Raw genomic sequence first — 27,424 nt, 5'->3', positions numbered from 1 at the left:
GAGACAGCTCGTCACCACCTTCCCAAGGGCAATTAGGGATGGGCAACAAATGCTGGCCGAGCCAGTGATGCCCACATCCTGGGAACGAATAAAAAAACGTGTCAGTCAGAAAAGTATAAATGTAACCACTAAAAAACCTACTGAAATAATACACATAGCCAGCAATTAATCTGTTCCTTTTCAACTTGGTGAGCGTCTACTAACTTGACTTTTGGTCTGTCTTGTATAGTGAGTCCGACAAAGGAAATCAAGATTGTTTCTGCTGTTCGACGGTGCAGCATGAGTAGCAGCTGCGGCAGCAGTGGTTATTACAGCAGTAGCCCCACGCCCAACAACAGTCCTCCTGTGTTGTCCAATCCAAAGTCTGGTAAGTGTACACATCTGTGTGGTGCTGCATGGAAGGTGCAAAAGGAGCTACAAATCACAATTATTTTATGTGACATAGTTTATGATTTACTAATGTTGTGAAAAGTACTCACTTCAAATTTTTGTGTATGTTGTAGTCAATGCTGACTTAAAACATCGCTTCAAATGATTAACTTGTATTTTAATCTGCTCTTCAATTTGGTGCGAGTGCGAACTCAGTGCTATTTTGCAGAATTTTGGTTTTGTGAGGACTTTGGTGGATGTCCGTTATTAAAGCAGTGACTATACAAGACTTTTAAGAAGGAGGGCTGAAGACGTTCCAGGAGTAAAGGCCAGAACCTTCTATTGGAGATGTCCTCAAAAGGACAAGTGTCCGGGACACACTCACACCACCCAGCTAAAAGAGTCCTCGCAACAAGTCTCACACGCTTACATCAACGTGTTTTTAATTTAAGAAAAAATATTTTTAAAATCAACTTGGAAACTCAACCTGGATATTTTGGCACATGGTCAATTCATTCAATTGAAAAATTAAGAAAAAAATGAAAAAGGAGAGTCAGAGTTCCATTATACTTGTTTCCATAGAGGATCAATTTGGAGCAATCTGTTCATAATTATTACAATTCTCCCACATATAGGCAAAACTTGTTGCACTAAAATATCCAGGAGAAGGTACCTTGGCATATTCCCTTCACCATCTCGGAATTAAAAAACTATTCAAACTGTCTTGTTGGCTGAATGCTAATGATAACAGCAACAACTGCTCATTGCTGAACCACTTAATCTCAACAGCTCACATTTGTAAATGAATTTGTTATTCACTCTAATATGAAACTTTCCCCCCTTGTTCTTCCCCTTCCCAAGCTGTGCAGCTTTTTATACCGTTGATCACACCATCCTCCTGTAATACCTTGCCAATTGGGTGGGACTGATCGAATGTGACTTCATCCTTATATAATTGCAGTCAGAGAATTACTTGCAATGGCTTCTTTTTCTGCTCCTGCACCATTACCTCTGGTGTCCCACAGGATATATCCTTGGCTGCCTCCTGTTTCTCATCTACATACTGCCCCTTGGCAACATCATCTGAAGGCACAGATTTAACATGTATATTAACAACACCCTGCTCTACCACACCAGCAACTCTCTCAACTCCTCCACTGTAGCTAAATTATCTGACTGCTTATCTGGCGCCCAATACTGGATGAGCAGAGATTTCCTACAAAGAAGACTGAAGGCATTGTTTTTTGTCCCTGATCCAAATTCCTATCAGCCCTAACCATCCTCTCTCTGGTAACAGTCGAAGATTAAGTAAGTCTGTTTGCAACCTTCATGTCACATTTGATCTTGAGGCGAACCTCTGACCTCATATTCACACCATCACTAAGATTACCTATTTCCAACTATGTAACATTGCTCAACTTCATCCCTGTCTCACTTCCATCTGCTACTGAAGCCCTCATTTATGCCTTTGTTTCCTCGAGTCCTGACTGTTCAAATGCACTCCTGGTTCGCCTCCCACATTCTACCCTCTGCAAACTTGAGGTCTTTGAAAACTCTACTGGTGCCTTAACTCACAGCATGTCCTGTTCCCCTTTTATCCCTCTCCTACTGGCCTACACTGACTCCCGGTAAAGCAGCATCTTTGTTTTAAAATTCTTATCCTTGTTTACAACTCCCTCCATGGCTTCAGCCCTCCCTATCTGTGTAATCTCCCCCAACTCCACAGCATTCCCAAGACATCTGCGCTTCTTTAATTCTGGCCTTTTGTACATTCTAAATTTATAGGTGCTCCACCAGATGGTGGCCATTCAGTCAGTTGCCTGGTCCCAAAACTCTGGAATTCTCTCCTTGCCCATCCATCTCTGCCTTTCCACCTCGCTTCGCTGTTTGAAGGCACTTCGTAAAACATATATATTTGACCAAACTTTTGTTTATCTAACTTAATGGGTGGGATTCTTCCAACCTACCCATGGTGGGTTTGGTGGCAGGCGGGAGCTAACAAATAGGAAACTGGCCGGCGTAAGATCACTTAGCAATTCTCCCAATGGCGGGTTAATGGTGGGTCGTTCTTCCCACGAGCTGGTGGCCTGAACCACATTTGCATTCATTTGCATCTCATGAATTCTCATTAAAACAGTTGCCTGCCGACATCTCGTCAGGCCTGCCAATCTTGCGTCACAGGCGAACAGTGGAAGACAGAGGGAAGACTGAGGAAGGAGTCTGCACCTCCACCAGGCTGCATGAAAAGCTCACAACTGAGGGGTTTGATGGGATACCATAGCCTTTACCGGAAGGGAATACACAAAGACTCCAAATGCAGTGGGTAGAGTTTTAAGTGGGGCATGGGCGCCTCACAGGTGATGGGCTCAGGGGGAGGGTGGTTGAATCGAGGAACAGACTTCTTATTGATGCTGCCAGCCTTTTCCCTCTGCACTGCTGACATCCTGTACGGTTCGGTGAAGACAGGTGGGCTGGAGAGTGATATGCGTGTGCTGGACTGGTGTTATGATGCTGGGATCTTCGAACCCGTTGCCAATGGCAGGCAGACAAATCAGCTGACCTCCAGGTTTCTGTGCATGATTAATGAGGTTCCAAGCACAGAATCTGGCATGAGATCGTGCCATTGTGATCAATAAGAAAGGTGTCACCAGAGTTGCCCGCACTTTATCTCAAAATGGGAAAATTCCACCCAATATCTCCATGTAACTCCGTGTCACACTTTGTTTGATATTGCTCCTGCGAATTGCCTTGAGACATTTAATATAGTTAAAGGGCTGTAAACATAGTAGTTGTTGCCGCATTATAATAATGCGTGCAGACTGCGTCAACAAATAGTGACAAAAAAAGACTACTTTCCTCTCGTATTTGTGACTAAAAAATATGTTCCAATGTTAAAAAGTTGCTGAAGTGTGCAGTTGCAATTTCCTTTTTAATACTGTGGGCCATGAATCATGTGTACATCTTCAGAATCTTGCATTTTGTTTCAGTTTTGAAGAGGCCCATAACTACAGAGGAACTTGTGGCCCCCGGGGCGCCGTATATGAAGAAGACACTTACAGTAAGTCCTGTGATTTGAACCATACGCAATGCTTCATTCTACTGTAGCCTACAATAATTAATCTAATAATATTAGAGAGCATGAAATAGTTTTACTTTGTTACAATTCAACAGCATTGCATCCTTGAGATTCTTATACTTGTAGAATTAAAAAGCCCAACTTACACTTGTAAGCTTATCCATGTTGAAACTATTAAGGAGCCTCATAGAAACAGATTTATGTTTTGAAGCCATTAGGAATTTGTTTTGTAAAGGCAGACTTTGGATGAAGATTCAATATGCCTGTTTATTTTCAGCATTTGCTAAATTGGTTATTTTCAGATTGTGGGTGATGCAGTTGGCTGGGGATTTGTTGTGCGTGGAAACAAACCATGCCACATCCAAGCAGTGGATCCCAGTGGCCCTGCTGCTGCAGCTGGGATGAAGGTATTTTTTTTAACTCTGAAGCACATAAAATACATATGACCAAATGTTGACCGTTCTGTCCAGTATTCGGCTGCTTAGTTCCAAGTTTCTGTGGGTTTTTTCCGGGATTAAACTTCAGCTATCCTTGCATAAGGTTCGACACGTACGATTTTACGGTACAATTTTAAAGGAGCTCAGAACTGGAGACGTCTGGGGGTTCACATACACAAGTATTTGAAGGTGGCAGGACAAGTAAATAAGGCCATTTTAAAGGAACGTTTGCTATATAAACAGAGCCCAAGAGTCAAAAACAAGGAAGTTATTGTAATCCTGATAAATCAGTAGTCAAACCTCTGCTGCAGTCGATCAATATTTCTTGCGGATACATGCAACTGGCCATTATCATTGCTATTTAAAATACATTTTGATTTGATTACGATCTGTTGACGGGAATAGATTTCTTTAGATTGACAACGTTGCAATTAAAATTCACCTTGCCAGAATTGTTTGATCATTTTCTCTAATCCTTATTATAGTCCAGAGCAATTTCACCGACCTTTTGGGTTTTGATAAGAGATATAAAGATAACGGATTGCTGGTCAGAACTCAAAATTGTCTTTGTTGTTTGTCTGCCAGCTGGATGGATGAGATTAATAATTTGGTTTATCAAGGTATAACATTTCAGTTGGTGCAAGTGATTACTTGTACTTCTAGAACATAGAACATAGAACAATACAGCGCAGTACAGGCCCTTCGGCCCACGATGTTGCACCGAAACAAAAGCCATCTAACCTACACTATACCATTATCATCCATATGTTTATCCAATAAACTTTTAAATGCCCTCAATGTTGGCGAGTTCACTACTGTAGCAGGTAGGGCATTCCACGGCCTCACTACTCTTTGCGTAAAGAACCTACCTCTGACCTCTGTCCTATATCTATTACCCCTCAGTTTAAAGTTATGTCCCCTCGTGCCAGCCATTTCCATCCGCGGGAGAAGGCTCTCACTGTCCACCCTATCCAACCCCCTGATCATTTTGTATGCCTCTATTAAGTCTCCTCTTAACCTTCTTCTCTCCAACGAAAACAACCTCAAGTCCATCAGCCTTTCCTCATAAGATTTTCCCTCCATACCAGGCAACATCCTGGTAAATCTCCTCTGCACCCGCTCCAAAGCCTCCACGTCCTTCCTATAATGCGGTGACCAGAACTGTACGCAATACTCCAAATGCGGCCGTACCAGAGTTCTGTACAGCTGCAACATGACCTCCTGACTCCGGAACTCAATCCCTCTACCAATAAAGGCCAACACTCCATAGGCCTTCTTCACCACCCTATCAACCTGGGTGGCAACTTTCAGGGATCTATGTACATGGACACCTAGATCCCTCTGCTCATCCACACTTCCAAGAACTTTACCATTAGCCAAATATTCCGCATTCCTGTTATTCCTTCCAAAGTGAATCACCTCACACTTCTCTACATTAAACTCCATTTGCCACCTCTCAGCCCAGCTCTGCAGCTTATCTATATCCCTCTGTAACCTGCTACTTCCTTCCACACTATTGACAACACCACCGACTTTAGTATCGTCTGCAAATTTACTCACCCACCCTTCTGCGCCTTCCTCTAGGTCATTGATAAAAATGACAAACAGCAACGGCCCCAGAACAGATCATTGTGGTACTCCACTTGTGACTGAACTCCATTCTGAACATTTCCCATCAACCACCACCCTCTGTCTTCTTTCAGCTAGCCAATTTCTGATCCACATCTCTAAATCACCCTCAAACACCAGCCTCCGTATTTTCTGCAATAGCCTACCGTGGGGAACCTTATCAAACGCTTTGCTGAAATCCATATACACCACATCAACTGTTCTACCCTCGTCTACCTGTTCAGTCACCTTCTCAAAGAACTCGATAAGGTTTGTGAGGCATGACCTACCCTTCACAAAGCCATGGTGACTATCCCTGATCATATTCCTATCTAGATGATTATAAATCTTGTCTCTTATAATCCCCTCCAAGACTTTACCCACTACAGACGTGAGGCTCACCGGTCTATAGTTGCCGGGGTTGTCTCTGCTCCCCTTTTTGAACAAAGGGACCACATTTGCTATCCTCCAGTCCTCTGGCACTATTCCTGTAGCCAATGATGACATAAAAATCAAAGCCAATGGTCCAGCAATCTCTTCCCTGGCCTCCCAGAGAATCCTAGGATAAATCCCATCAGGTCCCGGGGACTTATCTATTTTCAGCCAGTCCAGAATTTCCAACACCTCTTCCCTACGTACCTCAATGCCATCTAATCTATTTACCTGGAGCTCAGCATTCTCCTCCACAACATTATCTTTTTCCTGAGTGAATACTGACGAAAAATATTCATTTAGTATCTCGCCTATCTCTTCAGACTCTACACACAACTTCCCATCCCTGTCCTTGACTGGTCCTACTCTTTCCCTAGTCATTCGCCTATTCCTGACATACCTATAGAAAGCTTTTGGGTTTTCCTTGATCCTTCCTGCCAAATACTTCTCATGTCCCCTCCTTGCTCGTCTTAGCTCTCTCTTTAGATCCTTCCTCGCTACCTTGTAACTATCCATCGCCCCAACTGAAACTTCACACCTCATCTTCACATAGGCCTCCTTCTTCCTCTTAACAAGAGATTCCACTTCTTTGGTAAACCACGGTTCCCTCGCTCGGCACCTTCCTCCCTGCCTGACCGGTACATACTTATCAAGAACACGCAGTAGCTGATCCTTGAACAAGCTCCACTTATCCAGTGTGTCCAACACTTGCAGCCTACTTCTCCACCTTATCCCCCCCCAAGTCACGTCTAATGGCATCATAATTTCCCTTCCCCCAGCTATAACTCTTGCCCTGCGGTGTATACTTATCCCTTTCCATCCTTAACGTAAACGTCACCGAATTGTGGTCACCTACCTCCAAATCCAACACCTGGCCTGGTTCATTACCCAAAACCAAATCCAATGTGGCCTCGCCTCTTGTTGGCCTGTCAACAAACTGTGTCAGGAAACCCTCCTGCGCACACTGTACAAAAAACGACCCATCTAATGTACTCAAACTATATCTTTTCCAGTCAATATTTGGAAAGTTAAAGTCTCCCATAATAACTACCCTGTTACTTTCGCTCTTATCCAGGATCATCCTCGCCATCCTTTCCTCTACATCCCTAGAACTATTTGGAGGCCTATAGAAAACTTCCAACAGTGTGACCTATCCTTTCCTGTTTCTAACCTCAGCCCATACTACCTTGGAAGATGAGTCCCCATCTAGCATCCTCTCCGCCACCGTAATACTGCTCTTGACTAGCAGCGCCACACCTCCCCCTCTTTTGCCTCCTTCTCTGAGCTTACTAAAACACCTAAACCCCGGAACCTGTAACATCCATTCCTGTCCCTGCTCGAGCAATGTCTCCGAAATGGCCACAACATCGAAGTCCCAGGTACCAACCCATGCTGCCAGTTCCCCTACCTTATTTCGTATACTCCTGGCATTGAAGTAGACACACTTCAAACCACCTACCTGAACACTGGCCCCCTCCTGCGACGTCAAATCTGAGCTCCTGACCTCTATACTCTCATTCTCCCTTACCCTAAAACTACAATCCAGGTTCCCATGCCCCTGCTGCATTAGTTTAAACCCCCCCAAAGAGCACTAACAAATCTCCCCCCCAGGATATTTGTGCCCCGCAGGTTCAGATGTAGACCATCCTGTCTGTAGAGGTCCCACCTTCCCCAGAAAGAGCCCCAGTTATCCAGAAATCTGAATCCCTCCCGCCTGCACCATCCCTGTAGCCACGTGTTTAATTGCTCTCTCTCCCTCTTCCTCATCTCACTATCACGTGGCACGGGCAACAACCCAGAGATAACAACTCTGTTTGTTCTAGTTCTGAGCTTCCATCCTAGCTCCATGAAAGCCTGCCTGACATCCTTGGCCCCTTTCCTACCTATGTCGTTAGTGCCAATGTGTACCATGACTTGGGGCTGCTCCCCCTCCCCCTTAAGGACCCGGAAAACACGATCCGAGACATCACGTACCCTTGCACCTGGGAGGCAACATACCAAACGTGAGTCTCTCACGCTCCCACAAAATCTCCTATCTGTGCCCCTGACTATCGAGTCCCCAATTACTAATGCTCTGCTCCTCTCCCCCCTTCCCTTCTGAGCAACAGGGACAGACTCCGTGCCAGAGGCCCATACCCCATGGCTTACCCCTGGTAAGTCCCCCCCCCCCACAAGTATCCAAGGCGGTATACTTGTTTCTCAGGGGAACGACCGCAGGGGATCCCTGCACTGACTGCTTTTTCCCAGTCCCTCTTACAGTTACCCATCTATCTCCAATCTTTGGTGTAACTAATTCCCTGAAGCTGGCTATCTATGACCCCCTCTGCCTCCCAAATGATCCGAAGTTCTTCCAACTCCAGCTCCAGTTCCCTAACTCGGTCTTGGAGGAGCTGGAGATGGCAGCACTTCCTGCAGGTAAAATCAGCAAGGACACTAACTGCATCCCTCACCTCAAACATCCTGCAGGAGGAACATTGCACTCCCTTCCCTGCCATCCCTCTAACTTTCTACCAAGATCTGGCTAACAACTAAATTAAATTTTTTATATAAAAAAAAATATTAATAACAATAATAAAATATGGTACTTACCTCACACCAAAGGGTTTTATTATTAGGTTAGAGGAGGAGGGCGGGTGGGAGACACTACACGTGTAGTGTCTCGGGTTTCCTCTCCACCAGAATTTATTGGTGAGGGTCTTCCCAGAAGTCCGCGGGTCGACTTCCTGTTCCCACCTTAAACACTAAAATTTTAAAAAAAAAATTTAAAGGAGAGACTTACCTCCCAGAAATCACTTCCGCACTGCCCCCGCAGAAATGGACTAGCCTGCTCCGCTCCTGCTGAAATTGACTTGGCCTGCAAGGTAAGCAAGTTGTTAATCAGATTCTGTCTGAATTGATTGCCGTGAGAAACGACAATAGAAAAGTGCAAACCACCTTCTTTATTCTTTTTTGACAAATTGTCTCGTCATCCCTATTAAGCAGTTAATTGCACGTTGAACTATGTTTTCCATTGGGACTGGTTGTGGTCAGTTATCTTGTCCAAGTGACCTTTGTCATAATGAATGTCAGTGAGCTATTCGACCATGGCACTATTGTTGGCAAGCTATTGATGTAATCATATGCCACACATATCCACTTTTAACAGTTGTTGGATAAAGGCCTGGCTTTTCTGAGGATTTTTCTCTCTCCAGCTCCCACCTAAAAAAGAACATTGGAAGTTAAGGTCAATTATAGTGCTCCGAGCACAACTATGCGAAAATGATCTAACTCGGCACAGCAAGGATGCAATGTGGTACCTTAACGCATCATCAAAGCATTTGAGTTTACCAGCTGTTTTCTTTATGGCTGGTTTAGCACAGGGCTAAATCGCTGGCTTTGAAAGCAGACCAAGGCAGGCCAGCAGCACGGTTCAATTCCCGTACCAGTCTCCCCAAACAGGCGCCGGAATGTGGCGACTAGGGGCTTTTCACAGTAACTTCATTGAAGCCTACTTGTGACAATAAGCGATTTTCACCTGTGATTATTGTTCCTTTCAAAATCATATGTAAACAACCAGCTTACAGTTTGACCCAATTCAGCTGAAGTTGTGTAGTGTGCAGTTTGTAACACCCAACCTTGAGAAGCCTACTAAACAGATTAACGTATTCACAGTTCATGAGTAAGCTTAACCCAATATTTTTCTACATTCATCTTGGCATATTTTGACTTTTTAAAATTCATTTTTACGGGATGTGGCTTCGCTGGTTAGCCCAGCATTTGTTTCCCGTCCCTTGACAAGGTAGTGGTGCCTAGCACGGTGGCGCAGTTCTGGGAGGTGAGTAGTGAGTTTAAAAGCTCTTACCTTTACAGGAGCAGCCCTTTGGATTTCGGCGGCAGCGGTGCGCAGGGGCCTTCTGGGAGGTGAGTAGTGAGTTTAAAAGCTCTTACCTTTACAGGAGCAGCCCTTTGGATTTCGGCGGCAGCGGTGCGCAGGGGCCTTCTGGGAGGTGAGTAGTGTATTTAAAAACCTTACCTTTACAGGAGCAGCCCTTTGGATTTCGGCGGCAGCGGTGCGCAGGGGCCTTCTGGGAGGTGAGTAGTGAGTTTAAAAGCTCTTACCTTTACAGGAGCAGCCCTTTGGATTTCGGCGGCAGCGGTGCGCAGGGGCCTTCTTGGAGGTGAGTAGTGAATTTAAAAAGCCTTGCCTGGTCCCGTGTCTGTTCTTCTTTTCTGTTTTATTTGTTTTTATATAAGGCAGGAACCGGAAGTTCGACCTCTGGCAAGTCCCCCCCCCCAACCAATAAATTCTGGTGGAGAGGAAACCCGAGACACTACACGTGTAGTGTCTCCCACCCGCCCTCCTCCTCTAACCTAATAATAAGACCCATTGGTGTAAGGTAAGTGCCATATTATATTATTATATTATAAGCATTGTGCAGGTCACGAATCGGAGGTGGAGGAGCAGTCTCTGTCAGCTTGAGAACCTGAGAACATCTCAGACACTCAGAAGGTAAGTAAGTGATTTTTACTTTTATACCTTTTTTTCAAATTGTGTGTGTCGGGGGGAAACTGAAGTGACATCACAGAAAAGCTGTGACCTGAGTGGCTGGTTGGGATTCTAACCTAAATTTTAAAAAAAAATTTGAGTATTTGGGAACTAATTAAACATAATAACTTAATTATAATTTAGAGGATATCTAAGCCAGAGATCGGAGAGTATTATAGTTAGCTATCGCATTTCTATTAGAAATCTAGTGCTAGGAAACAGATAGTTGACAGTAACTTTGCAATTTAAAAAAAAAAAAGTATTTATAAAAAAAAAAAAAGACAAATTTTAATTTTAATTAATTGACGCAATGTCAGTTGGAGGGGTGCTGTGCTCTGACTGTGAGATGTGGCAGGTCCGGGAGGCTTCCAGCGTCCCGGATGGCTTCATCTGCAGAAAGTGCACCCAACTGCAGCTCCTCACAGACCGCATGGTTCGGTTGGAGCAGCAATTGGATGCACTTAGGAGCATGCAGGTGGCGGAAAGCGTCATAGATCGCAGTTATGTAAATGTGGTCACACCCAAGGTGCAGGCAGAGAAATGGGTGACCACCAGAAAGGGCAGGCAGTCAGTGCAGGAATCCCCTGTGGTTGTCCCCCTCTCGAACAGATATACCCCTTTGGATACTGTCGGGGGGGATAGCCTATCAGGGGAAAACAGCAACAGCCAGAGCAGTGGCACCACGGCTGGCTCTGATGTTCAGAAGGGAGGGTCAAAGCGCAGAAGAGTAATAGTAATAGGGGACTCTATAGTCAGGGGCACAGATAGGCGCTTCTGTGGACGTGAAAGAGACTCCAGGATGGTATGTTGCCTCCCTGGTGCCAGGGTCCAGGATGTCTCCGAACGGGTAGAGGGCATCCTGAAGGGGGAGGGCAAACAGGCAGAGGTCGTTGTACATATTGGTACTAACGACATAGGCAGGAAGGGGCATGAGGTCCTGCAGCAGGAGTTCAGGGAGCTAGGCAGAAAGTTAAAAGACAGGACCTCGAGGGTTGTAATCTCGGGATTACTCCCTGTGCCACGTGCCAGTGAGGCTAGAAATAGGAAGATAGAGCAGACAAACATGTGGCTAAACAGCTGGTGTAGGAGGGAGGGTTTCCATTATCTGGACCACTGGGAGCTCTTCCGGGGCAGGTGTGACCTGTATAAGTTGGACGGGTTGCATCTAAACCGGAGAGGCATAAATATCCTGGCCGCGAGGTTTGCTAGTGTCACACGGGAGGGTTTAAACTAGTATGGCAGGGGGGTTGGCACGGGAGCAATAGGTCAGAAGGTGAGAGCATTGAGGGAGAACTAGGGAATAGCAACAGTGTGGCTCTGAGGCAGAGCAGACGGGGAGAAGTTGCTGAACACAGCGGGTCTGGTGGCCTGAAGTGCATATGTTTTAATGCAAGGAGCATTACGGGTAAGGCAGATGAACTTAGAGCTTGGATTACTACTTGGAACTATGATGTTGTTGCCATTACAGAGACCTGGTTGAGGGAAGGGCAGGATTGGCAGCTAAACGTTCCAGGATTTAGATGTTTCAGGCGGGATAGAGGGGGATGTAAAAGGGGAGGCGGAGTTGCGCTACTTGTTCGGGAGAATATCACAGCTATACTGCGAGAGGACACCTCAGAGGGCAGTGAGGCTATATGGGTAGAGATCAGGAATAAGAAGGGTGCAGTCACAATGTTGGGGGTATACTACAGGCCTCCCAACAGCCAGCGGGAGATAGAGGAGCAGATAGGTAGACAGATTTTGGAAAAGAGTAAAAACAACAGGGTTGTGGTGATGGGAGACTTCAACTTCCCCAATATTGACTGGGACTCACTTCGTGCAAGGGGCTTAGACGGGGCGGAGTTTGTAAGGAGCATCCAGGAGGGCTTCTTAAAACAATATGTAAACAGTCCAACTAGGGAAGGGGCGGTACTGGACCTGGTATTGGGGAATGAGCCCGGCCAGGTGGTAGATGTTTCAGTAGGGGAGCATTTCGGTAACAGTGACCACAATTCAGTAAGTTTTAAAGTACTGGTGGACAAGGATAAGAGTGGTCCTTGGATGAATGTGCTAAATTGGGGGAAGGCTAATTATAACAATATTAGGCGGGAACTGAAGAACATAGATTGGGGGCGGATGTTTGAGGGCAAATCAACATCTGACATGTGGGAGGCTTTCAAGTGTCAGTTGAAAGGAATACAGGACAGGTATGTTCCTGTGAGGAAGAAAGATAAATACGGCAATTTTCGGGAACCTTGGATGACGAGTGATATTGTAGGCCTCGTCAAAAAGAAAAAGGAGGCATTTGTCAGGGCTAAAAGGCTGGGAACAGACGAAGCCTGTGTGGCATATAAGGAAAGTAGGAAGGAACTTAAGCAAGGAGTCAGGAGGGCTAGAAGGGGTCATGAAAAGTCATTGGCAAATAGGGTTAAGGAAAATCCCAAGGCTTTTTACACGTACATAAAAAGCAAGAGGGTAGCCAGGGGAAGGGTTGGCCCACTGAAGGATAGGCAAGGGAATCTATGTGTGGAGCCAGAGGAAATGGGCGCGGTACTAAATGAATACTTTGCATCAGTATTCACCAAAGAGAAGGAATTGGTAGATGTTGAGTCTGGAGAAGGGGGTGTAGATAGCCTGGGTCACATTGTGATCCAAAAAGACGAGGTGTTGGGTGTCTTAAAAAATATTAAGGTAGATAAGTCCCCAGGGCCTGATGGGATCTACCCCAGAATACTGAAGGAGGCTGGAGAGGAAATTGCTGAGGCCTTGACAGAAATCTTTGGATCCTCGCTGTCTTCAGGGGATGTCCCGGAGGACTGGAGAATAGCCAATGTTGTTCCTCTGTTTAAGAAGGGTAGCAAGGATAATCCCGGGAACTACAGGCCGGTGAGCCTTACTTCAGTGGTAGGGAAATTACTGGAGAGAATTCTTCGAGACAGGATCTACTCCCATTTGGAAGCAAATGGACGTATTAGTGAGAGGCAGCACGGTTTTGTGAAGGGGAGGTTGTGTCTCACTAACTTGATAGAGTTTTTCGAGGAGGTCACTAAGATGATTGATGCAGGTAGGGCAGTAGATGTTGTCTATATGGACTTCAGTAAGGCCTTTGACAAGGTCCCTCATGGTAGACTAGTACAAAAGGTGAAGTCACACGGGATCAGGGGTGAACTGGCAAGGTGGATACAGAACTGGCTAGGCCATAGAAGGCAGAGGGTAGCAATGGAGGGATGCTTTTCTAATTGGAGGGCTGTGACCAGTGGTGTTCCACAGGGATCAGTGCTGGGACCTTTGCTCTTTGTAGTATATATAAATGATTTGGAGGAAAATGTAACTGGTCTGATTAGTAAGTTTGCAGACGACACAAAGGTTGGTGGAATTGCGGATAGCGATGAGGACTGTCTGAGGATACAGCAGGATTTAGATTGTCTGGAGACTTGGGCGGAGAGATGGCAGATGGAGTTTAATCCGGACAAATGTGAGGTAATGCATTTTGGAAGGGCTAATGCAGGTAGGGAATATACAGTGAATGGTAGAACCCTCAAGAGTATTGAAAGTCAAAGAGATCTAGGAGTACAGGTCCACAGGTCATTGAAAGGGGCAACACAGGTGGAGAAGGTAGTCAAGAAGGCATACGGCATGCTTGCCTTCATTGGCCGGGGCATTGAGTATAAGAATTGGCAAGTCATGTTGCAGCTGTATAGAACCTTAGTTAGGCCACACTTGGAGTATAGTGTTCAATTCTGGTCGCCACACTACCAGAAGGATGTGGAGGCTTTAGAAAGGGTGCAGAAGAGATTTACCAGAATGTTGCCTGGTATGGAGGGCATAAGCTATGAGGAGCGATTGAATAAACTCGGTTTGTTCTCACTGGAACGAAGGAGGTTGAGGGGCGACCTGATAGAGGTATACAAAATTATGAGGGGCATAGACAGAGTGGATAGTCAGAGGCTTTTCCCCAGGGTAGAGGGGTCAATTACTAGGGGGCATAGGTTTAAGGTGAGAGGGGCAAAGTTTAGAGTAGATGTACGAGGCAAGTTTTTTACGCAGAGGGTAGTGGGTGCCTGGAACTCACTACCGGAGGAGGTAGTGGAAGTAGGGACATTTAAGGGGCATCTTGACAAATATATGAATAGGATGGGAATAGAAGGATACGGACCCAGGAAGTGTAGAAGATTGTAGTTTAGTCGGGCAGTATGGTCGGCACGGGCTTGGAGGGCCGAAGGGCCTGTTCCTGTGCTGTACATTTTTTGTTCTTTGTTCTAGTAGGTTAGCCCTGTTGCCTCACGGCGCCGAGGTCCCAGGTTCGATCCCGGCTCTGGGGCACTGTCGGTGTGGAGTTTGCACATTCTCCCCGTGTTTGCGTGGGTTTCACCCCCACAACCCAAAGATGCGTAGGGTAGGTGGATTGAACGCGCTAAATTGCCCCTTAATTGGAAAAAAATGAATTGGGTACAAGAAAAAAAAAAAATTTAATTTAAGAAGACAAGGTAGTGGTGGGCTGCCCTCTTAAACCTCTGCAGTGCATGTGGTGTAGGTAGAACCACAGTGCTGTTAGGGAGGGAGTTCAGGGTTTTGATCCAGTGTCAGTGAAGGAACAGCGATATATTTCCAAGTCAGGATGGTGACTCACTTGGAGGGGAACTTCCAGATGGTGGTGTTCCCAGGTATCTGCTGCCTTTATCCTTCTAGGTGTTATGCCATTCAAGCGAGCTGCTTTGTCCTGGTTGGTGTCGAGCTTCTTGAAAGTTTTTGGAGCTGCAGTCATCCAGGCAAGTGGGGAGTGTTCCTTCACACTCCTGACTTATGCCTTGAAGGTGGTGGACAGGCTTTGGAGAGTCGGGAGGTGAGTTACTTGCCGCAAGATTCCTAGCCTCTGACCTGCTCTTGTAGCCACAGTATTTATATGGCTAGTCCAGTTCAGTTTCTGGTGAATGGTAACTCCCAGGATGTTGATAATGAGGGATTCAGTGATGGTTATGCCATTGAATGTCACGAGACAATGGCTTATATCTCTTATTGTAGATGATAATTGCCTGGCACCTGTGTGGTGTAAATGTTACTTGCCACTTGTCAGCCAAGCCTGGATATTGTTCAGGTCTTGCTGCAATTGCATGTAGAAACATAGAAAAAATAGGAGCAGCAGGAGGCCATTCGGCCATTCATTATGATCACGGCTGATCATCCAACTCCATAGCCTAATCCTGCTTTCCCTCATATCCTTAGATCCCCTCCACCCTAAGTGCTACATCTAACTGCTTCTTGAAACCATACAATGTTTTGGACTCAACTACTTCCTCTGGTAATGAATTACACAGGCTCACCACTCTCTGGATGAAGAAATTTCTCCTCATCTCTGCCCTAAATGGTCTATCCTCAGACTGTGAACCCTGGTTCTGGACACACCCACCATCGGGAACATTCTTCCTGAATCTACCCTGTCCAGTCCTGTGAGAAATTATTAGGGGCAGAATTCTCCGACCCCCCGCCGGGTCGGCGATTTGACGGGGAGTGGCATGAATCCCGCTCCCACCGGCTTCCGAATTCTCCAGAGCTGGGGATTTGGCGGGGGCGGGAATCGCACCGCGCAGGTTGGCGGCCACTGGCCGTGGCCCCCTCGGCAATTCTCAGCCTGCGATGGGCCGAGTGGCCGCCCGTTTTCGGCAGGTCCCGCTGGCGTATGTTACAACAGGTACTTACCGGTGGGACCTGGCTCCGCGGGCGGCCTCGGGGGGGGGGGGGGGGGGGGGGGGGCGGGAATCTGGCCCTGGGGGGGTACCCCTATGGTGGCCTGGCCCGCGATCGGAGCCCACCGATCCGCGGGCGGGCCTGTGCCGTGGGGGCACTCTATTCCTCCGCTCCGGCTGCTGTAACGGTCCGTGATGGCCGGCGCGGAGATGAACCCCCCCCTGTGCATACGCTGGGATGACGTCAGCACACCCTGGCGCTCCCGCGCATGCACCAACTCGCGCCGCCCGGCGGAGGCCCTTTGGCACCGGTTGCCGTGGCGCCAAGCCCCTTCCACGCCGGCCGGTGCGGCGCAAGCCACTCCGGCGCCAGCCGAGCCCCTGAAGGTGCGGAGGATTCTGCACCTTTGGGGTGGCGCGACGCCGGAGTGGTTCACGCCACTCCTTCGCGCCAGAGTTGCCCGCCCCACCGGTTTCCAAAGAATCCCACCCTTGGTTTCTATGCAATTCCCCCTGATTCTTCTGAACTCCAGCAAATGCAATCCTAACTGATTCAATCTGCCCTTGTATGTCAGTCCTGCCATCCCAGGAATCAGTCTGGTCAACCTTCGCTGCACTCCCTCTGCAGCTAGAACATCCTTCCTCAGATAAGGAGACCAAAACTGCGCACAATACTCCAGGTGTGGCCTCACCAAGGCCCCATATAATTGCAGCAAGACATCCCCGCTCCTGCACTCGAATCCTCTCGCAATGAAGGCCAGCATGCCATTTGCCTTCTTTCCCCCCTGCTGCACCTACACGTTTACCTTCAGCGACTGGTGTATGAGGACACCCAGATCGCATTACACGTTCCCCTCTTCTAAATTATGGCCATTCAGATAATAGTCCGCCTTCTTGTTTTATCCACCAAAGTGGATAACCTTGCATTTATCCAAATCTGCCATTCATTTACTCACTCAACTTGTCCAAATCACACTGAAGGATCTCTGCATCCTTCTCACAGCTCGCCCTCCCACCCAACTTGGTGTCATCTACAAATTTGGAGATATGATATTTTGTTCCCTCATCTAAATCATTAATATATATTGTGAATAGCTGGGGTCCTAGCTCCAATCCCTGTGGTACCACACTGGTCACTGACTGCCAATTTCAAAAAGACACGTTAATTCCTAACTCTATGTTTCCTGTCTGCCAACCGGTTTTCTATCAATCTCAATACACTACCCCCAATCCCATCCGCTTTAATTTTACACGCTAATCTTTTATGCGGGACTTTGTCAAAACAACAAAGAACAAAGAAATGTACAGCACAGGAGCAGGCCCTTCGGCCCTCCAAGCCCGTGCCGACCATGTTGCCCGACTAAACTACAATCTTCTACACTTCCTGGGTCCGTATCCCTCTATTCCCATCCTATTCATATATTTGTCAAGATGCCCCTTAAATGTCACTATCGTCCCTGCTTCCACCACCTCCTCCGGTAGCGGGTTCCAGGCACCGACTACCCTCTGCGTAAAAAACTTGCCTCGTACATCTACTCTAAACCTTGCCCCTCTCACCTTAAATCTATGCCCCCTAGTCATTGACCCCTCTACCCCGGGGAAAAGCCTCTGACTATCCACTCTGTCTATGCCCCTCATAATTTTGTAGACCTCTATCAGGTCGCCCCTCAACCTCCTTCATTCCAGTGAGAACAAACCGAGTTTATTCAATCACTCCTCATATAGCTAATGCCCTCCATACCAGGCAACATTATGGTAAATCTCTTCTGCACCCTCTCTAAAGCCCCAACATCCTTCTGGTAGTGTGGCGACCAGAATTGAACACTATACTCCAAGTGTGGCCTAACTAAGGTTCTATACAGCTGCAACATGACTTGCCAATTCTTATACTCAATGCCCCGGCCAATGAAGGCAAGCATGCCGTATGCCTTCTTGACTACCTTCTCCACCTGTGTTGCCCCTTTCAGTGACCTGTGGACCTGTACTCCTAGATCTCTTTGACTTTCAATACTCTTGAGGGTTCTACCATTCACTGTATATTCCCTACCTGCATTAGACCTTCCAAAATGCATTACCTCACATTTGTCCGGATTAAACTCCATCTGCCATCTCTCCGCCCAAGTCTCCAAACAATCTAAATCCTGCTGTATCCTCTGACAGTCCTCATCGCTATCCGCAATTCCACCAACCTTTGTGTCATCTGCAAACTCACTCATCAGACCAGTTACATTTTCCTCCAAATCATTTATATATACTACAAAGAGCAAAGGTCCCAGCACTGATCCCTGTGGAACACCACTGGTCACAGCCCTCCAATTAGAAAAGCATCCTTCCATTGCTACTCTCTGCCTTCTATGGCCTAGCCAGTTCTGTATCCACCTTGCCAGCTCACCCCTGATCCCGTGTGACTTCACCTTTTGTACTAGTCTACCATGAGGGACCTTGTCAAAGGCCTTACTGAAGTCCATATAAACAACATCCACTGCCCTACCTGCATCAATCATCTTAGTGACCGCCTCGAAAAACTCTTATCAAGTTAGTGAGACACGACCTTCCCTTCACAAAACTGTGCTGCCTCTCACTAATACGTCCATTTGCTTCCAAATGGGAGTAGATCCTGTCTCGAAGAATTCTCTCCAGTAATTTCCCTACCACTGAAGTAAGGCTCACCGGCCTGTAGTTCCCTGGATTATCCTTGCTACCCTTCTTAAACAGAGGAACAACATTGGCTATTCTCCAGTCCTCCGGGACATCCCCTGAAGACAGTGAGGATCCAAAGATTTCTGTCAAGGCCTCAGCAATTTCCTCTCCAGCCTCCTTCAGTATTCTGGGGTAGATCCCATCAGGCCCTGGGGACTTATCTACCTTAATATTTTTTAAGACACCCAACACCTCGTCTTTTTGGATCTCAATGTGACCCAGGCTATCTACACACCCTTCTCCAGACTCAACATCTACCAATTTCTTCTCTTTGGTGAATACTGATGCAAAGTATTAATTTGGTACCTCGCCCATTTCCTCTGGCTCCACACATAGATTCCCTTGCCTATCCTTCAGTGGGCCAACCCTTTCCCTGGCTACCCTCTTGCTTTTTATGTATGTGTAAAAAGCCTTGGGATTTTCCTTAACCCTATTTGCCAATGACTTTTCGTGACCCCTTCTAGCCCTCCTGACTCCTTGCTTAAGTTCCTTCCTACTTTCCTTATATTCCACGCAGGCTTCGTCTGTTCCCAGCCTTTTAGCCCTGACAAATGCCTCCTTTTTCTTTTTGACGAGGCCTACAATATCTCTCGTTATCCAAGGTTCCCGAAAATTGCCGTATTTATCCTTGTTCCTCACAGGAACATGCCGGTCCTGAATTCCTTTCAACTGACACTTGAAAGCCTCCCACATGTCAGATGTTGATTTGCCCTCAAACATCCGCCCCCAATCTAGGTTCTTCAGTTCCCGCCTAATATTGTTATAATTAGCCTTCCCCCAATTTAGCACATTCATCCTAGGACCACTCTTATCCTTGTCCACCAGCACTTTAAAACTTACTGAATTGTGGTCACTGTTACCGAAATGCTCCCCTACTGAAACTTCTACCACCTGGCCGGGCTGATTCCCCAATACCAGGTCCAGTACCGCCCCTTCCCTAGTTGGACTGTCTACATATTGTTTTAAGAAGCCCTCCTGGATGCTCCTTACAAACTCCGTCCCGTCTAAGCCCCTGGCACTAAGTGAGTCCCAGTCAATATTGGGGAAGTTGAAGTCTCCCATCACCACAACCCTGTTGTTTTTACTCTTTTCCAAACTCTGTCTACCTATCTGCTCCTCTATCTCCCGCTGGCTGTTGGGAGGCCTGTAGTAAACCCCCAACATTGTGACTGCACCCTTCTTATTCCTGATCTCTACCCATATAGCCTCACTGCCCTCTGAGGTGTCCTCCCGCAGTACAGCTGTGATATTCTCCCTAACCAGTAGCGCAACTCCGCCTCCCAGTTTACATCCCCCTCTATCCTGCCTGAAACATCTAAATCCTGGAACGTTTAGCTGCCAATCCTGCCCTTCCCTCAACCAGGTCTCTGTAATGGCAACAACATCATAGTTCCAAGTACTAATCCAAGCTCTAAGTTCATCTGCCTTACCCATAATACGTCTTGGATTAAAACATATGCACTTCAAGCCACCAGACCCGCTGTGTTCAGCAACTTCCCTGTCTGCTCTGCCTCAGAGCCCCACTGTCCCTATTCCCTAGTTCTCCCTCAATGCTCTCACCTTCTGACCTATTGCTCCCGTGCCCACCCCCCTGCCATACTAGTTTCAACCCTCCCGTGTGACACTAGCAAACCTCGCGGCCAGGATATTTATGCCTCTCCGGTTTAGATGCAACCCGTCCTTCTTATATAGGTCACACCTGCCCCGGAAGAGCTCCCAGTGGTCCAGATAACGGACACCCTCCCTCCTACACCAGCTGTTTAGCCAAGATAGCTGCTCTATCTTCCTATTTCTAGCCTCACTGGCACATGGCACAGGGAGTAATCCCGAGATTACAACCCTAGAGGGCCTGTCTTTTAACTTTCTGCCTAGCTCCCTGACCTCCTGCTACAGGACCTCATGCCCCTTCCTGCCTATGTCATTAGTACCAATATGTACAACGACCTCTGCCTGTTTGCCCTCCCCCTTCAGGATGCCCTCTACCCGTTCGGAGACATCCTGGATCCTGGCACCAGGGAGGCAACATACCATCCTGGAGTCTCTTTTACGTCCACAGAAGCGCCTATCTGTGCCCCTGACTATAGAGTCCCCTATTACTATTGCTCTTCTGCGCTTTGACCCTCTCTTCTGAACATCAGAGCCAGCCGTGGTGCCACTGCTCTGGCTGCTGCTGTTTTCCCCTGATAGGCAACCCCCCCCGACAGTATCCAGAGGGGTATACCTGTTCGAGAGGGGGACAACCACAGGGGATTCCTGCACTGACTGCCTGCCCTTTCTGATGGTCACCCATTTCTCTGCCTGCACCTTGGGTGTGACCACATTTATATAACTGCGATCTATGACGCTTTCCGCCGCCTGCATGCTCCTAAGTGCATCCAATTGCTGCTCCAACCGAACTATGCAGTCTGTGAGGAGCTCCAGTTGGGTGCACTTTCTGCAGATGAAGCCATCCGGGATGCTGGAAGCCTCCCGCACCTGCCACATCTCACAGTCAGAGCACTGCACCCCTCTAACTGACATTGCGTCAATTAATTAAAATTAAAAGTTTTTAAAAAAATTTTTTTAAACATATTTTTAAAAAGTTACTGTTAACTATCTGTTTCCTCGCACTAGATTTTTAATATAAATACGAAAGCTAAATATAGTACTCTCCGATCTCTGGCTTAGATACCCCTCTAAATTATAATTAAGTAATTATGTTTAATTAGTTACCAATGCTTAATTTTTTTAATTTAGTGTAGATTCCCAACCAGCCACTCAGGTCACAACTTTTCTGTGATGTCACTTCAGTTTCCCCCCGACACACACAATTTGAAAAAGGTATAAAAGTAAAAATGAGTAAAAATCACTTACTTACCTTCTTACCCTCTGAGTGTCTTAGATGTTCTCAGGTTCTCTCCCTGACAGAGACTGCTCCTCCACCTCCGAACGGCTCCCGAAACTAGGCCGCGATCTTTTAAAATCTGACTCGCAGCTCCTGCGCTTTTTAAATCTCCCGCGCTTTTTTCAATGTCCCGGCTCACTCAGCTTCCGCGCTGTTTTCAATGTCCCGGCTCACTCACCTCCCGCGCTGTTTTCAATGTCCCGGCTCGCTCACCTCCCGCGCTGTTTTCAATGTCCCGGCTCACTCACCTCTCGCGCTGTTTTCATTGTCCCGGCTCACTCACCTCTCGCGCTGTTTTCAATGTCCCGGCTCACTCACCTCCCGCGCTGTTTTCAATGAGCCAAAAAGCCATCTGAAAGTCCAAATAGACCACATCCACTGGCTCCCCTTCATCAATTCCACTGGTTACATCCATGAAGAATTCCAGTAGATTTGTCAAGTATGATTTCCCCATTTTAAATCCATGCTGACTCTGTCTGATCCTGCCACTGTTTTCTGAATGCTCGCTACAAAATCTTTGATAATGGATTCTAGAATTTTCCCCACTACTGACGTCAGGTTACTGGTCTGTAATTCGCTGCTTTTTCTCTACCTCCTTTTTTAAATAGTGGAGTTACGTTAGCCACCCTCCAATCTGCAGGAACTGTTCCGCAGTCTATAGAATCCTGGAAGATGACTACCAATACATTCACTATTCCTAGAGCCACCTCCATCAGTACCCTGGGATGTAGATTATCAGGCCTTGGGGATTAATCAGCCTTCAATCCCATCAATTTCCCCAACAACATTTCTATACTGATATTGATCACCTTCAGTTCCTCCCTCTCACTGAACCCTGCATTCCCCAATATTTCTGATATCTTATTTGTGTCCTCATTTGTGAAGACAGAACCAATGTATTTAGTTGCTCAGCCATTTCTTTATCCCCAATTATACATTCCCCTGTTTCTGACTGTAAGAGACCTACATTTGTCTTCACCAATCTTTTTCTCTTCACGTACCTATAGAAACTTTTACAGTCAGTTTTTATATTCCCTGCAATTACTTTTGTACTCTACCTTCCCCTTATTAATCAATTCCATTGGTCCTTCTTTGTCAAATTCTAAACTGCTCGCAATCCTCAGTCCTGTTGTTTTTTCTTGGTCAATTTATACGCTACTTCCTTGGATGAAATGCTATCCCTAACATCTCTTGTAAGCCATGGATTGGCCACCTTTCCCGTTTTACCGTTGTGCCAGGCAGGAATAAACAATTGTTTCAGTTCCTCCATGCGCTCTTTGAATGTTTGCCATTGCCTATCCACTGTCATCCCCTTAAGTAACATTCCCCAATCGATCAGAGCCAACTCCCGCCTCACTTGATCATAGTTTCCTTTGTTAAGATTCAGGACCCTAGTCTCAAAATCAACAACTTCACTTTCTATCTTGATGAAAATTTCTACCATATTATGGTAGAATTATGGTTTAACTCAGGTTAAACTGAGGGGTAATAGATATAGGACAGAGGTCAGAGGTAGGTTCTTTACGCAAAGAGTAGTGAGGCCGTGGAATGCCCTACCTGCAACAGTAGTGAACTCGCCAACATTGAGGGCATTTAAAAGTTTATTGGATAAACATATGGATGATAATGGTATAGTGTAGGTTAGATGGCTTTTGTTTCGGTGCAACATCGTGGGCCGAAGGGCCTGTACTGCGCTGTATCGTTCGATGTTCTATATTATGGTCGCTCATCCCCAAGGGGTCTCACACAACTAGATTGCCAATGATTCTGTTCTCATTACACAGTACCCAGCCTAGGATAGCCTGTTCTCTAGTTGGCTCCTCAACATATTGATCCAGAAAACCATCCCGAATTCCTCCCCTACAGTATTGTGGCTAATTTGGTTTTCCCAATCTATATGCAGGTAAAAACCACCCATAATTACAGTTTTTCCTGCATCACATGCATCTGTAATTTCCTGTCTAATGCCATTCCCAACAATATCAGTGCAGTTTGGGGGTCCATATATGACACCCACTAACGTTCTTTGCCCTTTGCTGCTTCTCAGTTCTACCCAGACAGTGTCTGCATTGTCAGAGCTAATATCCTCCCTCATTATTGTGTTAATTTCTTCCTTGGCCAGCAATGCAACCCCACTGCCTTTTCCTTTTTGTCTGTCTTTCCTAAATACTGTATACCCCTGGACATTCAGTTTACATCCCTGGTCACCCTGCAGCCATGCCTCTGTAATCCTGACTATATCGCACCCATTCACATCTATTTGCACAATTAGTTCATCCACTTTATTGCGAATACTCCACGTGTTAAGACACAAAGCCTTTAAACTTGTCTTTATTTAAACATTTAGAGTACCCAATTCATTTTTTCCAATTAAGGGGCAATTTAGTGTGGCCAATCCACCTACCCTGCCCATCTTTGGGTTGTGGGGGCAAAACCCACGCAAACACTGGGAGAATGTGTAAACTCCACATGGACAGTGGCCCAGAGCCGGAATCGAACCTGGGACCTCGGCGCCGTGATAAACCTGTCTTTTTAACATTACTAACCCCGCTCCCAATCTTTTTACCTGTGGTCCTGTTTGATACTGGCTCTTGGTTTATCTGCCTATCACTTTTCTTCCCCTTTCTGTCTTTTGTTTTTGTCCTTATTGTTAGATGTTTTAGTTGCTGTGATATGAAGAGTCTAAAGTTCTGTTCCTTTTTCACCAATACACATTCATTTCATTCCAACAGACTTTGCACAAAACTCTAACTAACATTACCTGACAGAGGCCACCTGAAGCCCCTTTACATATCAGTGTCAATTAATGGATACTTAACATAAATGAGACAACTAATTGCAATGTCTCTTAACCCATTATTTAACAGTCTCCCCTTCCTTGGAGAAAAAAAATAATTAGGTGAAAACAAAATTAAGAAACTCAAAAACACAAACATGATTTCCACCCCCCCCCCCTTTTTCCCCCAGTTTTTCTTTTTGCTTGGCGAGAAAGAAAAAAAAACAGTCACAGAAACAAGCGCCCTTCATTAACAATATCCAACAGTTTCTGTGAACTCGCCCCTCTTTTCGTAAAACAGTCTGACAGTTGATAGGGACATTCGACCCATTTAATTTTTGTTACTTCCCCTCTGTCCAACATCTGCTTCAAACTTGCGAAGTCTATCCATAACCTCTTTTCATTGACACTTTTTGTAGAGTGCACATTTTCCCACAGGGATTTATTGTCAATGTGACAGTCAATAGGTATATTACCCTAATCCCAAAATTTCTGTCACTATCTGATTTATATAAAAGGCCATATCCACCGCCTCTACAAGGCTTAACGTCTCAGCAGCCAAAGTGCTTTTGACCACTCTCCTTATTTTCTTTGTTTCCCACACAAGCAGGCAAAATTTACCATTGTTCCCCAAAAGGAAAATTATAAAACCTCCTGCGCTTGAAACCCCATCACATAAATTTGCGTAGGACGCATCACTATAAACTGAGTTTCAAGTGCCTACGGTCACCTAAAACCGGGAACTTCAAAACACACTCCTGCATTTTTAGTTTGGCCAACGCTTTATTTGCTCTTATTATGTCTTCCACTTTGGGATCATTCATTTTTGTACTCGACTCTAAGACATCAAAACTCATGTCCGGTCTAGTCTGTCTACCTATCCAGTCCAGTTGCCCAATTAAAGTTCGCAGTTGCTCTTTTTCTATCTTTGAAACCATTGCATCTTTTTGTGAAACTCGGCCAAGACTATTTGCTATTGGGCTGATGCTTTCCAAATAAGATTGCTGACGGAAAGTTGCCCCTAACTTAGTCTGTCCAATTTCCAGTCCAATATATTTAAATGCACCGGAAGCCTGACTTCCAACCCTGAATTCTTTCCTCAAACCAGAGATTACAGTAGCTTCAAAATCACTAGTCCCACGCCACAAAAAAATCATCGACATGCATCATAAAGATGCCAGAAAGATTTCCTTTATAGTGCCAGTAAAACATTGCAGGATCTGCTTTCAACTGGCAACAGCCTAACTTTAACAAAACTGACCTTACCGAAAAATACCAGACTCTAGATGCATCATTTAATCCATATACACATTTGTTCAACTTCCAGAGTACTCCTTCTGTGTTAGCTGCTTCTTTAGGAGGACGGAGAAAAATGTCTCTCTGGAGCTGATGCCCCTGCAAAAAGGCAGCTTTAATATCTATAGATTTGCATCCCTATGCCTTTGTGGCTAATAGAGCCAAGAAGATCTTTAAAATAACCTTTCCTGCTGTAGGTGAATCTACCCTTAAATCCTGATCCTCTAAGTTTTCTTCAAATCCCCTTGCCACAAGCCTGGCCTTTGCCTTATATGTTCCATCCGGAAGAACCTTTTCCGTGCAAATCCATCTGTGGGATAGAGCTCTTTGTCCCCTATCCGGTACTTCCGTGTATACCCCAAATTCACTCCAACTATGCAATTCTTGCTGTTTAGCTTATTTGATAACTTTTTCATCTAATTTATTTGAAGCCACCAAAATCTCACGTGCATGTGAGCTTCTACTCCTATTAGTATTCGTAGTCTTACTCATGTTCCGAGATCTTGATAAACTACGTCCCCTCTCCCGCCTGGTATCTCGTTCTGTACTGCTACTGCTTGATCTTTCCCTTCTGCTGTGGGATGTCCTTTCAATAGTTCTCAACCTTTTCCAGCGGACATGTTCACTATCCGATGTACTATCTGAACTGGCACTGCGTTTCTGTGTCCTCCATTTTTGAACTTCGTTTTCCCAATCCATTGTCTTGACTCCTTCCCCTGAATGCTGTACATTCAACCAATGTTTATACTTTCCAGTGGCCTTCCCTGCTCTACCAATAACAGTTGCATCCTTCCATTGACTAGACCCTTCAGGCAAGTATGTCACTTTTGTACCAACTTTTGGCAGTTGCCCTTTCAGAAAAATGGCCTGTTCTAATTCATCAGAAGTGTTGTGTTCCTCTTTAGAAACCCTGTCTATATCAGTTAACTGGTCCTCATAGTTCTGTAACAGATGCATATCAGATGACTCTGGTTCCTCGTCATGTCTGTCTGCTCTGTCTAAATTTGTAATCTGTACCCATTATCCTTGATGCATGTACCCTAACAGTTTGATGACCATGTTGCAAAATAATTGTTTTGCCATCTATGCCTATGATCTTCCCTGGGCCTTTCCATTCATTAGAATTGACTCTCTTATAGTATACCATGTCTCCTTGCTGAAAAATGGCATCTGATGGCCGTACGTTATGTCTTAAAGCTCTGTGAATTATTTCAGAGACTTCGGCTTCCAAAAAAGCTTTTCTACTGCTATGTAATGCATTTAAATGTTCAGCAAAACCAGAGCTAATTGTAGTCCCCTCCCAAGCTGGAGGCTGGTCATCCAGAATGGATGGAATTTTAGGATTTCTACCAAACACTAATTGATAAGGACTCTCGCCCCCAACCATCTGCAATGAATTCTTTGCATGTACCGCCCATGCTAAAGCTGAATTTAGCCTGCAATTTGGTTGATCTGCCAAAATTTTCCGAAGCATGTCATTGATGACAGCATGATTTATTTCACAGACACCATTACTAAATGGGCTTTCTGCAGCCGTATTCATAACTCTGATATTCATGTTTTCACACATATCCCGAAAATTCTCCCCCATTGTCCGTAAGCAATTTTGCCGGTGGACCCAATCCTGTCCCTATCCATTTTTCCACGATTTGATCCAG

General features: G+C 45.9%; 1 protein-coding gene across 3 annotated transcripts in view; it reads left to right on the top strand.

Moving 5' to 3' along the window:
• Positions 1 to 27,424, top strand: part of deptor (DEP domain containing MTOR-interacting protein) — a 184,874-nt gene that overhangs the window by 115,189 nt on the left and 42,261 nt on the right. For all 3 annotated transcript variants that reach the window (XM_072467392.1, XM_072467394.1, XM_072467393.1), the window contains exons 7-9: positions 230 to 367; positions 3,357 to 3,427; positions 3,748 to 3,852. In XM_072467392.1, coding sequence (XP_072323493.1) covers positions 230 to 367; positions 3,357 to 3,427; positions 3,748 to 3,852 — 314 coding nt within the window. The remainder of the gene's footprint in view (positions 1 to 229; positions 368 to 3,356; positions 3,428 to 3,747; positions 3,853 to 27,424) is intronic.

Source organism: Scyliorhinus torazame, chromosome 11 (genome assembly GCF_047496885.1).
Source record: "Scyliorhinus torazame isolate Kashiwa2021f chromosome 11, sScyTor2.1, whole genome shotgun sequence".
NCBI lineage: Eukaryota > Metazoa > Chordata > Chondrichthyes > Carcharhiniformes > Scyliorhinidae > Scyliorhinus > Scyliorhinus torazame.
The sequence above is the reverse complement of the archived record's forward strand: the minus strand, read 5'-3'. Positions and strand labels throughout refer to the sequence as shown.